Genomic DNA, 14,856 nt, shown 5'->3' with positions numbered 1-14,856 from the left:
AAGCGGGTGTGGCGACATGTTGTAGAGGACGTTGAAGGCAGTGCCTTTAAAGCACGCCCCCAATAATGTTGTCCGGGTGGAAATCGGGAGAAATTCGGGAGAATGGTTGCCCTGGGAGATTTTCGGGAGGGGCACTGAAATTCGGGAGTCTCCCGGAAAAATTGGGAGGGTTGGCAAGCATGAGTATTAGCGGTGAATGCGGTGTTACAGCGGCACCGCCACTGTATAATACCTGCGGGCCAGCTCTAATGTTAATTTGATATTGCCTCAAGGGCCAAATGAACTTACATGGCGGGCCAAATGTGGCACGCGGGCCAGAGTTTGACACCCATGTTCTAGAGCAGGGGTCACCAACCTTTTTGAAACCAAGAGCTACTTCTTGGGTACTGATTAATGCGAAGGGCTACCAGTTTGATACACACTTAAATAAATTGCCAGAAATAGCCAATTTGCTCAATTTACCTTTAACTCTAAGTTATTATTAATAATTAATGATATGAACACTTAATTGAACGGTTTAAAAAAGGAAAAAACACGAAAAAAATGACAATTAAATTTTGAAACAGTTTATCTTCAATTTCGACTCTTTAAAATTCAAAATTCAACCGAAAAAAAGAATAGAAAAACTAGCTAATGCGAATCTTTTTGAAAAAATGTTATGGAACATCATTAGTAATTTTTCCTGATTAAAATTAATTTTAGAATTTTGATGACATATTTTAAATAGGTTTAAATCCAATCTACACTTTGTTAGAATATATAACAAATTGGACCAAGCTATATTTCTAACAAAGACAAATCATTATTTCTTCTAGATTTTCCAGAACAACATTTTTAAAAGAAATTCAAAAGACTTTGAAATAAGATTTAAATTTGATTCTACAGGTTTTCTAGATTTGCCAGAATAATTTTTTTGAATTTTAATCATAATAAGTTTGAAGAAATATTTCATAAATATTCTTTGTCGAAAAAACAGAAGCTAAAATGAAGAATTAAATTAAAATGTATTTATTATTCTTTACAATAATAATAAAAAAAATTACTTTAACATTGATTTAAATTGTCAGGAAAGAAGAGGAAGGAATTTAAAAGGTATGTGTTTAAAAATCCTAAAATCATTTTTAAGGTTGTATTTTTTCTCTAAAATTGTCTTTCTGAAAGTTATAAGAAGCAAAGTAAAACACATTAATGAATTTATTTAAACAAGTGAAGACCAAGTCTTTAAAATATTTTTTTGGATTTTCAAATTCTATTTGAGTTTTGTCTCTCTTAGAATTAAAAATGTCAGGCAAAGCGAGACCAGCTTGCTAGTAAATAAATAAAATTTAAAAAATAGAGGCATCTCACTGGTAAGTGCTGCTATTTGAGCTATTTTTAAAACAGGCCAGCGGGCTACTCATCTGGTCCTTACGGGCACCGCATTGGTGACCCCTGTTCTAGAGGATAATATAACAGCAACTGTTGGTGTGTGATAGAGATGATGTTTACGAACGAATCAAGTTTTTTGAACGGCTCTTAATTGAACGATGAGAACAGAGTCCCAATTCTGAGCTGTTTTTTTATGCACATGCAAATTTAGCCTCGTCAATTGCTCACTCTGCACGTGTGTGCCACCTAACTGGCAACTGGACCAGAAAATGAGTCAGAGTTAAAGTAAACTTAACGTTTAATTAACTTTATGTATAAAAAAATATATTTGTAAAATATTTTTTACATATTGAAATATATTTAATTATTTTTGCGTGTGTTTATATTTTATTTTTATTTGGACTCACTTTCTGGGTTCATTATTGTAAAGAGTAGTAGTTCAAGCATACACACTAGGTATGGTAGTATCATTTTGTACTCACCTTTTTATTATGCCCTAGTTATATTTATTTTTTATATCCATTAATGCATTGCATTCATTAATGATTGTATTGTGTCTTTTTTCCCCTATAGTTGTTTTTTTCCGGTGAAAACAAAATTAAACTGACGTCACTGCCAAAGCATGAAAATGAGGCACTTCCTTATGGAATGTTTACAGTGAAAATACAATTATAGCTAATATTTCAGAATTGTTCCCACTAATAGATCATTAGATTTGTGAAAATCAAATTACTGTGATCTACATCTAATCATTTAACTGATACTAATTATTGTTTCTTTGATTGAAAAAAAAAAAAAACGGTGAAAAACAAATCTCACAATAGTCTTTTGAATGGCACGTCTTCCAACATTGATCAATACCAGGGTGATGTGAGAATGAGATTTTTAAGTGTTATTTTTAATCCATAGTCATGTTTAAAGCAGCTAGTATTTTCCCATGCCGTGTGTCTTCTCGTGACCTTGCTTTTATCTTATGTCCGCTAGTAAACTATTTGTTTTGTCTTTTAACGGAGCTGTTTTGGCCAGTTCCTTTTCTGTTTTGTAGAAGCAGCTCCGCTCCTTTTTGGGCGAGAGGGGCTATTTTCGCTCTACTTAAGCTGACTTTTTGTTTGAGTTTAGATCTCGCTTGCTGATGCTATTGTTGCGTTGTAAGGGCTGGTCTCCTAAAGCTTTAGTAAAACTTGGCCAAGTACCATTCTGTCTCTGGGGTCCTTTTTACTCTACATATGTCATCCAAAAGAACTTTGGATTGACCAGTGTGTGTTATTCCCTGAGAGGAAGACTGGTCGCGCAACAGTGATTATGTCGATATTTATATAAACTTAAAAAATTAAAAATGTTTTTGTTAATGTGTACAAATTCACAGAATAATTCCTTGGACACAGGAGGACTTTGAAGGCAAAAAGGACTTAAATGTATTTTCAGTGTACCCATTTGACTGTGTTGCGCAAACATATGTATGTAGTAAAAGAATAAGAAACTAGTTTAAATATTGTATTGATACTGTTAAATAAATAAATGTAAAGTTAAGACGGCGTGGCGAAGTTGGTAGAGTGGCCGTGTCAGCAATCGGAGTGTTGCTGGTTACTGGGGTTCAATCCCCACCTTCAACCATCCTAGTCACGTCTGTTGTGTCCTTGGGCAAGACACTTCACCCTTGCTCCTGATGGCTGCTGGTTAGCGCCTTGCATGGCAGCTCCCGCCATCAGTGTGTGAATGTGTGTGAGAATGGATGAATGTGGAAATACTGTCAAAGCGCTTTGAGTACCTTGAAGGTAGAAAAGCGCTATACAAGTATAAGCCATTTATCATTTATCATTAATACATGTGATGAGTATTTCTATTAATCGATCTCACTCAACATCCCTACTTACATGGATCCTCACTGCTTTGTTGGCCAGGAGTCCATCAGGTGGCTGGAGGACGAGAAGGTGCTGCTAGAGATGACAGAAGAGGTGGACTACGACGTGGAGTCGTACGCCACCCAGCTGGAGAAGATCTTGGACCAGAAGATAGACATCCTGACCGAACTTCGAGGTTCGACCGACCCAACTTCAAAACACCACCAGACGATCCTGTTTTGTTTTGTGTTCTTTCTTGCAGATAAAGTGAAGTCTTTCCGGTGTGCTCTCCAAGAGGAGGAGAAGGCCAGCAAGCAGATTGACCCCAAGAGGCCACGTGCTCTTTAGAGACTGATGAGGATGCAGGAAGTCCACCACTAGATGTTTGCCTGTGAAAGCACAAATTTAAAAAAAAAAAAAAGGACTGATGTTGGAACAGGCTGAAACATTTGCAGCGGTTGTGATCCTTATCAATAGAAGATGGCAGGAAATAAAGGAAAATAGTTGTTTTCTTTCTGATGGAGAATGTATGGTACCTTCACCATTCTTAAATTATTTTTTCTTTAATACTCGTTTGTACTATTCAATGGAATGTTTTGGATTCAAGACATTTTACCACCCAAAAAAACAGTTTGAATTCCGGTTACTATCATGTCCATCCATGTGCACTTGTGCTTTTTGACCTATCATTTGGCACCACACTATATCCATGTCTTGGTATGCAGTTGTCTGTGGGGGGTAACAATAATACTCCCCAAAAAATAGTTTGCTTCAATTTGTGCCATTTTCATTCCACATGACAAGTTTCTTAACTTCCATTTTTCCACCCCTTACACTTTGTAATAAAAACAACTGGAGGAGGAACTAATAAATGTAGTGATGACCACTTTTATGTTGCAGTGTTTGTGCAGGGAAACATGATTGCTTACTTGAAATATTGAAACTACATGAAACAGTTTGAGGATTCACAAGTAAAAATTATAAATACCAGCTCAGTGTGAAGGAAAAAAAGACCGTCATGAAGGGGAGAAACACTTATTTCAACCGTACCTCCCGTCAAAAGCCTAAAGACTGACCGCACAGTTCCTGTCTTCACAATAAAAGTGCTGCTCCATCCTGTCTGTGCTAACACAATAAGAGTCTCCAAAAGCTAGCGCAAACAAGCTAGCAAGCTACGGAGTTTGCCGTCAATGTATTTCTTGTAAAGTGTGTAAAAAGTATAGAAGCTGGACAAATAAGATGCCAAAAATCAACCACTTTGATGTGGTATTTGACAGAAAGGACTTTCTCCTCCACAATGTAACATCGAAAATGTGGAAGTTGTCAGCACTACTGTGAATCTCTGATTCCAATCAATGCAAGTCATCAGAATCAGGTAATACAACAACTTTTATTGTCTTAATGAAAGAATGGATTCTATGTGTTAAAAAACATGCTTGTATTTTGTACACCTTTAAAATGTGAACAAAACGGCAAAAAAATATATATATATATACAATATATATGAGTTAGGTTGTTCATTTAAAAAGTTGCTCACCTGCTAAAGTGTGGGCACCCCTGATAAATACAATTAGAAGAGCATAATATTCACTGTAGCTCCGAAATGACAACACTGGCACGGCTTCTTAAAGACGGGCTCTTTACTTGGGTTTATGCCGTGAAAACTACAGGACAAGACATGAAATACAATGCTTTAGACATAGTTCAGTCACAGGAAAATAAAGTGCTAAACAAAATAGCTACCTCGTGGCCGCCTGCCACTTCGGAGGTTCTTGGGCAGCAAATACTTCAGTCTTGTGCATACTAAATAAGCGTACAATAATTAAACCAATGTACTTTATAAATATACAGAACAATTCGACACAATATAACAAAATACCTTGTTCAGCTAGCGAAATGTTCTTGCTGCTGCTGATGGCTCGCTCAGTCTTTTTCAGGTCTGGGCGAATGCAGGTCTCGCAGTCTCTTAATAGTAAACCAAACCTCGCGAGAATAGCGGTGTAACATAGGAAATAAATTGCCCCTTTTAATAGTACAAAATGTGTCTTATTCACAAAAAATGTAACATGAATTCACAACCATAATAATTTTCAACAAAAAATATTAACCCTTAAAACAAAAATATTAAGTGTAAATTTCAACACTTACACTCCCACCAAAATCACTCATTGTCTCTCAATGTGATTTTCTAAGAAGTATCCTGGTTAGACTCTGTTTTACTGTGTAAGTCAGTCTCAAGTAGGGTCACGACTTTGTGAATAGGTCTTTCTAGGTATATCAGTCTCGTCAGTGGTTTACCTTTGTCAAAAGTGGTTTCACTGGTCTTCAACTTCACCTTTCGCACTTTGCCGTCTGGGCTTTCCAAAGTTTCTATCACTCGAGCTAGTTTCCATTTACATCTAGGAGCGTTGTCATCCTGTATGATCACAATATCATTTACTTGCAGGTTTCTTGAAACTTTCTGCCATTTCTGTCGCTGTTGGAGATTTTTTCTGTATTTTCTGCACTTAACACAGCGGTAGATGTGCGATGAAACAACATTTCCACATCCTAAGATCCATATTCCATTTGCACGAAATTCATTTGTAGTCATGCCTCTTCCTTGGTGATGTACACGTTCATGGTAATGTTTGACGAGTAGGGCTGACACGTGAGATTCTTTGGGAAGAATTGCGGGGTGTTTCACATCATGTAAGGCTGATTGGGATAATCTTCCTCCCACCCTGAGAACATCTGACTTGTCCAGGAAAGCGTTCAACTGTATTAGTCTGTTGTGCTTGTATAGAGAATTTTCCTTTTGAGATCTGATTTTCTTTATTTCCTCAGGGAAAGCTTCTCTTTGCACTAGCTTGATGATGAACACTTCTGCATCTTTTCTCTCTTCAAGATCTGTGACTTTGTTTGTTCTTTGTTGGATACCTTTATATTCTTTGATGAATCTCTTGAGTCTGGCGATGGCCTTTATTGCTCTTGACCAATCGGAAAATTTCTGTAAATGCTCTAGCACTGGGTTTGCTTCCTTTGTGTTGTGTGCGTGTGACCTTTACGGAGTTCGGGATCCGTTTCTTCGATCTCTCCCACCATTTCCTCATTGACTGGAAGATCTTGTTTCCGAAGGAAATCTGGGCCTTTTAACCAGTTTGATTCTTTCAGCTGAGTTGCGCTTAAACCTCTTGAGGCATGATCAGCAGGATTGTTTTCTGAGCTGACGTGCTGCCATTTTTCAGGACTTGTGCTTTGTCTTATTCGTTGGATTCGATTGGCGACGAATGTGTGAAATCTTTTTGCATCGTTGGATATGTATGCCAATACGACTTGTGAATCTGACCAATAATATTCCTTGAGATTTTCAATTTCCAGTTCTCGCTTGATTACATCTGCGTTGCGGACTGAAGTCACGGCTGATGATAGTTCGAGTCTTGGGATGGTCGTTTGTTTAGTCGGTGTAACTCTCGCTTTACCCATGACTAGTGAACAACTGATTCTTCCTTCTTTACTTATTGTTCTGAGGTATGAACATGCGCCATAACCTTCGAGGCTTGCGTCTGAGAAGTTATGTAACTCGTACTGTACAACATTGATGTCTTCTGAGTAGCTTCGTGGGATCTTCAGAGCTGCCAGATTGGGCAGGTCTCTCAACCATGCTTCCCACCGTGGTAAAATGTGGTCTGGAAGATTGTCGTCCCAATTTACTTTGTCTTTGCACAACGTTTGGAGTATTTGCTTTCCAATCAGTATGAATGGGGCGACAAACCCAAGGGGGTCATAGACTGATGCAACTGTCGAGAGCACCCCTCTCCTTGTCAACGGGTTGTCTTTGACTTGGACTCTGAATTGGAATTCATCTGCCTCGATACACCATTGTACTCCGAGTGCGCGTTCAACGTGGGGTTCTCCAAGAGCCAGGTCTTGGTCTTTGGCTTGAGCTTGTTCTTCTTGGGGAATTGCTTTGAGCATTTCTTTATTGTTTGACACAAACTTACGCAAATGGAGTTTGCCTGTCTTGCAAAGTGCTCTTGACTCTTCGACCAGTTTTATGGCTTCGGTTGTTGACGTTACACTAGCAAGTCCATCATCAACGTAAAAACCTCTTTGGATGAACTTGACAGTCTCTTTGCTGAACTTGTCTTTACCTTGAGATGCGAGATGTTTGAGTTCAACTGCTGGTTGTGACGCAGGAGTTACTTCACGCACAATGATTCTGTGACTTGTGCCGATGGCATCATTGTGATTGTGGACTTGAGACGAGCAACCAACTATGCTCCAGCCGAGATCGGTTAGCTGTGCGTAGGGTTGGTTTTCTTTGCCTGCAAGAACTTCTCTTGGTAGAAGGGCTTGTTGACAGTTATAGCCGATAAGCAGACCAACTTCACATTTGAGCATTGGTGGTAACTTATCTGCTAGCTTTTCCATATGAGACCACTTCAAAGTGGTTTCAGACGTCGGGATATGTGACCTGTTAACTGGGATAAACTCTCTAGTAAAGACTGGTGGTAATATGATTTTCTTTTTCCACTTATATCCTCTGACTTGAAGGTTTACCAGCTTCTCACATGGTATAACTGTTGACTTGGCGGACATAGTAGATAGCCGTAGACTGGCTTTGCTTTTATCTGTGTTGAGATCTTGAGCTACTTCATCCAAGATGAAAGATGTATCGCTTTGTGAGTCAAGAAGCGCATACACTAGAACTTCTTTTTCTGGGTGGTTTGTGGATGAGACCCAGACAGGTAGTATAGAGGATGTCAACGTGCTTGAGATGTCTTGAGTTACCCTGTTAGAGATTGCGGTAGATTTGTCTTCATCCTTTGTGACTTTAGTGTCTACTTTGTCTTGAGAGTTATCCTCACTGTTTGCAGGTGTTGCCTGTTTACGTTCCATGAACTTGTCGTCATGCAGACATGTAAGATGTCTCCTTTGACATTTCTCACATGTGCTCCTTTTATCGCACTTCTTTGAATGATGTCCAGTCTTTAAACATCCGAAACACAGCTTTTCTGTCTGTGCAAACTTGATACGATCTTGAACCATTTTTTCCATGAACTTGAAACATTTATCAAGCGTGTGGCCATTCCTTTTGCAGAGGAGACAGGTTACAGTATTTGTGTGACCTGAGCTTGTTGAGTGACTTGAGTTTGTAGTAAGCGTTTTTGCTTGAATGACTTGACTGCGTGAATGTTTGGGTTTACTTGTGTCCAAACCTTTGAGTGCTTGCATTGAGGCTATGGGATCGCACGCTAAGTCAGCTTCCATAGTCACAAACTCTACAAATGTGCGGAAAGATGGATACTCTCCATTATTTGTTTGTCTTATTTTCATGGCTGTGCGGTTCTATCTTGTAGTCAACCAATCTGGAAGTTTCAACAAGAGTCTCTGAATTTCCATACAATCATTGAGAACTTCTAGTACCTTTATGTATGGTATCGCAGCTTTACAACTTCCAAGAAAGTCAGCAAATTCCCTTAACTCACTTCCATCTTTGTAGCTTATTTTCGGCCAACCATGAAGCTTGTCTCTGAAGCATTTTCCTATGGTGAACAGATCTCCAAAACGCTTTTCCAGCACTTTCCAAGCTGAGTCGTATGCTTCATCTGTTCCTACTAGGAGGAATCCTTCTACTGCTCTTTTTGCAGATCCACCGAGATACTTCCTGAGATAGTAAAGTTTCTCATTCTTGGGAATGTTTTTTCTTTCAATTAATGTTTCAAATGACAACTGCCAGTCTTTGAACTTCAGTGGGTCTCCAGTGAACAATGCCGGTTCTGAAGTTGGAAGTCGATTTGCACTTATTGCTTCTGCTAGTATGCCAACTAGATCAGAATTTGACTGTGGTTGCGTTACAACCGTTTGAACTTGAGTGGCTTGAGGGATGAATGGTGGACTTGATGCTTTGAGTGTTTGACTTGTGGCCTTTGCTTGTATGATAGGAGTTTGTTGAATGTGTGGAGCAAACGCATGGCTTGTAGCATGAAATACTTGGGTTGTGTTTATAGCTTGAAAGGGAGTGCTTGGTGTGATAGGGATTGCTTGGGATTCACTTGCTGCTTTAATACTGTGTAACAAACTTCGACTTTCAGCAGTACTTTCAACTTCATCGTAAACCTTTACGCGAGCTTTGGCAGCATTCATTTTCTTAACTTCTTCCAAGTGGTCGATCTTTCTACGCTGCTCTTCCATTGCTTGTTGCCTTGCAAAGTTCTCAAGTTCCAATTTTTGTAGTTCAGCTGTTTCCTTTTCTTGCTTGTCGATTACTGCTAGTATTTCTTGAGATGCAGCTGCTTCAGCTTCAGCTTCCATTCTTTTTATTATTTGTGAGCAGGATTGTCCTGAACCACTTTTGGACCTTTGTGATTTTGACCTTGATTTAGAACTTTCAGATCCTAAGCATGATCCGACATCTAGCCACGATTCTTCGTCATCCTCAATGTCTCCTGCAAGCCATTTCTCAGCTCTGTTGACTATAAATCCGGAGAGTGACGTGCATGCATCAACTTTACGTCTAATGTCTGCTTCAGGAGATTGTATTTGACGTATCTGGTCATAAACGACTTGCACATCTTTACAAGTGATGTTTACGTTATTGATTAACTCCTTTAATTCACTTTCTGAAGCTTCCTTTCTCAGCATTACTCTGCTCAATCTTGCTTCATATCTCCATTTTTCAAAAACAATTGCATATTTGTGTTGGAGTCTCTTCAGTTTCTCCTCTTGAAGCTCTTTACCCTTTTCGGTTAATGTTCTTACTCTTTCACTTTTACGAACAGTTTGTTGTTCTGTAGCTTGCACTTCATCATGTTCTGCAACTTCGTTAAGTGGTAACTCTTCTTTATCTTTGTCAGTCATATTTAGCGTTTGGTTAACACTGTTTAAATTCCAAAAATACTTCTTCAAATACGCTTAGTTGGACTTTAACTTATAAATGTCCTTTTAGAAACTTAAAATGCTGTTTTGACCTTAAGGAAAATGCACAAAACTCTTAATTCAACAACAATGCATCACTTTGAGGTAATAATAAGGTACAGTAAAAATTAAGTAACTTTTGACAAATATGCTGTAGAAACTTATAGTGGACCTTTTAAACTTGACTTAAACCACTTGTTTTTCCTTTAGCACTGTCCTTTCTTAATTTCCACTTTACTCATTCTTATAACCTTATACTGTAGATCAGGGGTCACCAACCTTTTTGAAACCAAGGGCTACTTCTTGGGTACTGATTAATGCGAAGGGCTACCAGTTAGATACACACTTAAATAAATTGCCAGAAGTAGCCAATTTGCTCAATTTACCTTTAACTCTGTTATTATTAATAATTAATTATATTTATCTTTGTGGAAACACTGATCATCTTAATGATTTCTCACAATAAATATATATAGAAACAGATAAATATCAATATGCAACACTTTATTTTTATATTTTCTCTAAGTGCACATTTTTCAAATTGAACATTTTCAAATGATCACTTCTAAGACAGTCTTGTGAAATCACAATATCCCATTTTAACTAGCTAGCCACTAACATTTTTTAACAAATCATGAATTACTTTGCACCATGTTTGTACAAATAATAACTCATGTAAAATACAAAAGTAAACTCTCAAATTTTTAAATCATGTCACACTTTGAACTGGACACCAAATCTGTTATCTGTTTCTTTGTCAGTTAGTGGGAAGCCTGGCATTGCATGCTGTTAACTAGTGTGTTGTACTCTGGTGTGTAACTTGACACTGCAACTCTGAGTGAGTCTTGCAGATGTGCATCAGTGAGGCGTGTTCTGTGTTTGTTCTTGATGAAGTTCATGTCAGAAAAGGCTGATTCACAAAGATAAGATTTTTCCTCATAGTTTGCGGAACCTTCTTAATCTTTTGGACATATTTTCACAGCAATCTGGCCTTAAGCTTAATTATGATAAATGTAAAATGTTAAGGATCGGAAATCTAAAGGGAACATCCTTTCGAATGGAATGCAAAGTGCCTGTTTTGTGGACAGATGGACCAGTTAACATACTTGGTGTTGTTGTCCCAGAAAATCTGGAAGATCTAGGCTCAGTAAATTATGATAATCGACTAAGAAAGCTGGACAAAATTATGCAATTATGGAAAGGGAAATCCCTAACCTTGTATGGTAAAATGTCTATTGCCAACTCGTTAATTATTCCTCAATTTATTTATTTGTTTTTGTCATTACCAGCTCCATCACAAAACTTTTTTAAGATTTATGAGCGGAGGGTCTTCGATTTTGTCTGGAACGGCAAACCAGAAAAGATTAAAAGAAAGGTTTTGTACAAAGAGTATGAATATGGGGGCCTGAAACTTCTCAACCTTGAAGCTATGTGTCTCTTTAAAAGCATCAATTGTTCCAAAGATGTATTTAAACATTGAGTGGTACACAAATGTCCTGTTGGACAAAAAACATGTACTGTATCAAAAGAAATTGTATCCTTTTTTACAAGTGATCCCCTTCCAGAGAGTCTGCTGGGAAACATGGCGGGGTTCATAAAGGAAACAATCCACTCATAGTGGTGTTTTCAATTTTATGTGCCAGAAAAAAGAGACAATATTTTGCAGCAGTCAATATGGATGAACTCTAATATTGTAATAGATGGAAAGCCTTTCTTTTGGAAAAATATGTTTGAAAGAGGAATCATTTTTGTCAATATTATCAATGAGAATGGTAAAATTATGAAGTATGATTAATTTAGAGCTATGTATGGTGATGCTTGCTCAAGCTTTTCATTTTATCAACTAACTGGAGTAATTGGGAAAAGATGGAAACAAATAATTAATTATGGAACTACTAAATTATTAGTTTGTAAACCTCTAATAAGAAATTCTAGTTGGCAAAAAGGAACTAAAATAAATAGAAAAATATATAATTTTTATTTAATAAAGAAATCTTTGAAGGCTGCCTCATACAACACAAATGGAAAATGGGAGGACTTTTTTGACTGCCCGTTGCCATGGGATGCCATATTCAAACTAATCTCTAAAACCACTATCGATGTGCAAAATCGTTATTTTCAAATTAAAATTATTTATAACTTCTTACCCACAGGGAAAATGTTAAAATTATGGAATATGACAGAGTCAGATGATTGCCGATTTTGTTGTCAGGAGCCTGAATCCACCCTGCATTTGTTTTGGTATTGTCATATTGTGTCTTTGTTTTGGGTGGAAGTTGAAAAAATGTGTTTAAGGATCGGTTTGTTTATGAAGCTTAATGTGGTTTCTGTTATTTTAGGAGAGTTCATTGACAATCATGATTTAGTCAATTTAATTATAGTACTCGGTAAAATGTTTATTTTTAAGGCCAAAACAGATATTCACTTAGTATTACTTTCTTTAAAACATTTATTCAGTATTTTCTAACTTTAGAAAGTTACATGGTTGAAAACAATAATGATGCCAAAAAACATTAAAAAAAAGATGAGAAGTCCTCAAAGGCTTATTTTGAAAGTATAATTATGTTTATAGATTATATGATATCTGCTGTTGTGTTCCCTAATTTGAGTGACCTGGACATAATCTGGACTGTACATAAATGCTTATTTTGAAAATGTAATTTTGTTTATAAATTATATGCAATCTGTTGTGTTCCCTAATTTTTTTCTGTATACATGAATGAAGGTGTGTGTTGCTGAGTCCGACTTGGACATTATCTGGACTGGGCCTGGTTTAAAAAACCCTTTAAACAAATCTAATTTCATTGACAACCTGGTCTGTTGAAGAGAAGGCCCTTTTTTAAAAAATAAAATAAAATAAGATAAATAAATAAAAAAACATTTTCTTGGATAAAAAAGAAAGTAAAACAATATAAAAATAAATACATAAAAAATAGTAATTAATGAAAATGTTAGTGGACCAGCAGCCTATACAATCATGTGTGCTTCAGGGACTGTGTCCCTTGCAGATGTGTTGTCTATGTTGTGGGAACCAGAATATTGGTAGCAGAAAGAAATAACCCCTTTTGTGTGAGTGGGTGTGGATGAGTGTGCATGGGGGAGGTTGTTTGGGTTGATGCACTGATTGAAAGTGTATCTTGTGTTTTTTCTATGTAGATTTAATTTAAAAAATAAAAAAAATAAAAAAAATTTAATTTTTTTTTTTTTTAGAACAGGCCCGCGGGTGACTCATCTGGTCCTTACGGGCGACCTGGTGCCCGCGGGCACCGCGTTGGTGACCCCTGCTGTAGATGCACTGCTTAGTTGCTTGTGTGTGATGAGCTTGGTAATGGCGCCCTCTGGTGTCGCACCACGGTACCGTCACCCACTGCACCTGCTGACGTCTTTACGTGTCTCACCGGCGCTGGGCTGGTTGAGTTTTCACTGTAGCTCCGAAATGACAACACTGGCACGGCTTCTTAAAGACGGGCTCTTTACTTGGGTTTATGCCGTGAAAACTACAGGACAAGACATGAAATACAATGCTTTAGACATAGTTCAGTCACAGGAAAATAAAGTGCTAAACAATATAGCTACCTCGTGGCCGCCTGCCACTTCGGAGGTTCTTGGGCAGCAAATACTTCAGTCTTGTGCATACTAAATAAGCGTACAATAATTAAACCAATGTACTTTATAAATATACAGAACAATTCAACACAATATAACAAAATACCTGGTTCAGCTAGCGAAATGTTCTTGCTGCTGCTGCTGATGGCTCGCTCAGTCTTTTTCATGTCTGGGCGAATGCAGGTCTCGCAGTCTCTAATAGTAAACCAAACCTCGCGAGAATAGCGGTGTAACATAGGAAATAAATTGCCCCTTTTAATAGTACAAAATGTGTCTTATTCACAAAAAATGTAACATGAATTCACAACCATAATAATTTTCAACAAAAAATATTAACCCTTAAAACAAAAATATTAAGTGTAAGTTTCAACAACACTTACACTCACCGATCAATGAAATGGTATGATGGTCATTACTCTGCAGCTTTCTTGCAATGTATCTTGGCTCAGTTTGGTCCCTCCTATATGAAAACAATGGACCTACTTCGCAAATCAATCGCCAGTGTTGGATTAGTTACTGAAAACGAGTAACTAGTTAGTTACTAGTTACTTTATTTCAAAAGTAACTCAGTTACTTACACCAAAAAGTAATGTGTTACTGTGAAAAGTAACTACTTTTTTAAAGCTCCCATTAATGCCCTTTTAGTCTTCATTTCAGTACTGTTATTGCACTGAAGAATAATACAATGTGTTGATCAACTTGACATGCATTTGCATCACTGAACTCTGCTAAGCAATGTGGTTTACATACAACACACAAAGACAAAGATATGTTACAAAGGGCCAATTTATTTCAGGCTAGAACAAATTGACACTATTTTAAATAGCTGCAACATAACATACATAAGTAACCAACAGCATAACAACATAGCTGTAAACCTGGCTTCACCCAAGGAAGGCACACATGACATACACAAAGCCTAACCAGGCATTTTTTTCTCAAGGAATTGTGAAATAAAATCATGTCTTCAGTGAAGCCAAGAACACTCTACACATTTCCCCAGTTTTAGTTTAGAGATAAGGAAAGATTGGCCTGGCCCACTAGGATCCCTCTTTATGTTTGTGAACTTTATAGTCTATACATTTAAAGTGATGTGATAATCAAACACTCTAGACGTCTAGAATGAAAGAGTATATAAGAG

The 14,856-nt window shown here is 37.4% G+C and overlaps 2 protein-coding genes and 1 long non-coding RNA gene across 7 annotated transcripts in view; 1 reads left to right on the top strand and 2 right to left on the bottom strand.

Annotated features, from left to right (window-relative positions):
- kif2a (kinesin family member 2a) overlaps positions 1 to 3,728 on the top strand; it is a 54,594-nt gene extending 50,866 nt beyond the window's left edge. For all 4 annotated transcript variants that reach the window (XM_062050879.1, XM_062050880.1, XM_062050881.1 and 1 more), the window contains 2 exons: positions 3,270 to 3,405; positions 3,472 to 3,728. In XM_062050879.1, coding sequence (XP_061906863.1) covers positions 3,270 to 3,405; positions 3,472 to 3,557 — 222 coding nt within the window. In that variant the 3' untranslated portion in view covers positions 3,558 to 3,728. The remainder of the gene's footprint in view (positions 1 to 3,269; positions 3,406 to 3,471) is intronic.
- A 996-nt stretch (positions 3,729 to 4,724) lies between these two features.
- LOC133652293 (uncharacterized) lies at positions 4,725 to 10,156 on the bottom strand. Of its 2 annotated transcripts, none has more exons than XM_062050878.1 (2): positions 5,089 to 10,156; positions 4,725 to 5,012 (listed from the first exon to the last, which is right to left on the bottom strand). In XM_062050878.1, exon 1 carries the CDS (start codon positions 8,526 to 8,528, stop codon positions 6,210 to 6,212), a length of 2,319 nt encoding a protein of 772 aa, XP_061906862.1. In that variant the 5' UTR covers positions 8,529 to 10,156; the 3' UTR covers positions 4,725 to 5,012; positions 5,089 to 6,209. The 2 variants fall into 2 exon arrangements, with proteins under 2 accessions (XP_061906862.1, XP_061906861.1); XM_062050877.1 differs by having other exon boundaries at positions 4,796 to 4,873; positions 4,953 to 10,156.
- Positions 10,157 to 11,206: 1,050 nt separating this feature from the next.
- Positions 11,207 to 13,880, bottom strand: LOC133652294 (uncharacterized). The gene is made up of 3 exons (XR_009826560.1): positions 13,822 to 13,880; positions 13,686 to 13,745; positions 11,207 to 13,606 (listed from the first exon to the last, which is right to left on the bottom strand). It is a non-coding gene; the product is annotated as an uncharacterized LOC133652294 (long non-coding RNA).
- Positions 13,881 to 14,856: the final 976 nt, after the last annotated feature.

Source organism: Entelurus aequoreus, linkage group LG06, assembly GCF_033978785.1.
Source record: "Entelurus aequoreus isolate RoL-2023_Sb linkage group LG06, RoL_Eaeq_v1.1, whole genome shotgun sequence".
NCBI lineage: Eukaryota > Metazoa > Chordata > Actinopteri > Syngnathiformes > Syngnathidae > Entelurus > Entelurus aequoreus.
The sequence above is the reverse complement of the archived record's forward strand: the minus strand, read 5'-3'. Positions and strand labels throughout refer to the sequence as shown.

Coding starts and splice junctions, on each gene's coding strand:
- LOC133652293 (XM_062050878.1), bottom strand. CDS start 8,528: ATGAAAATAAGACAAACAAATAATGGAGAGTATCCATCTTTCCGCACA.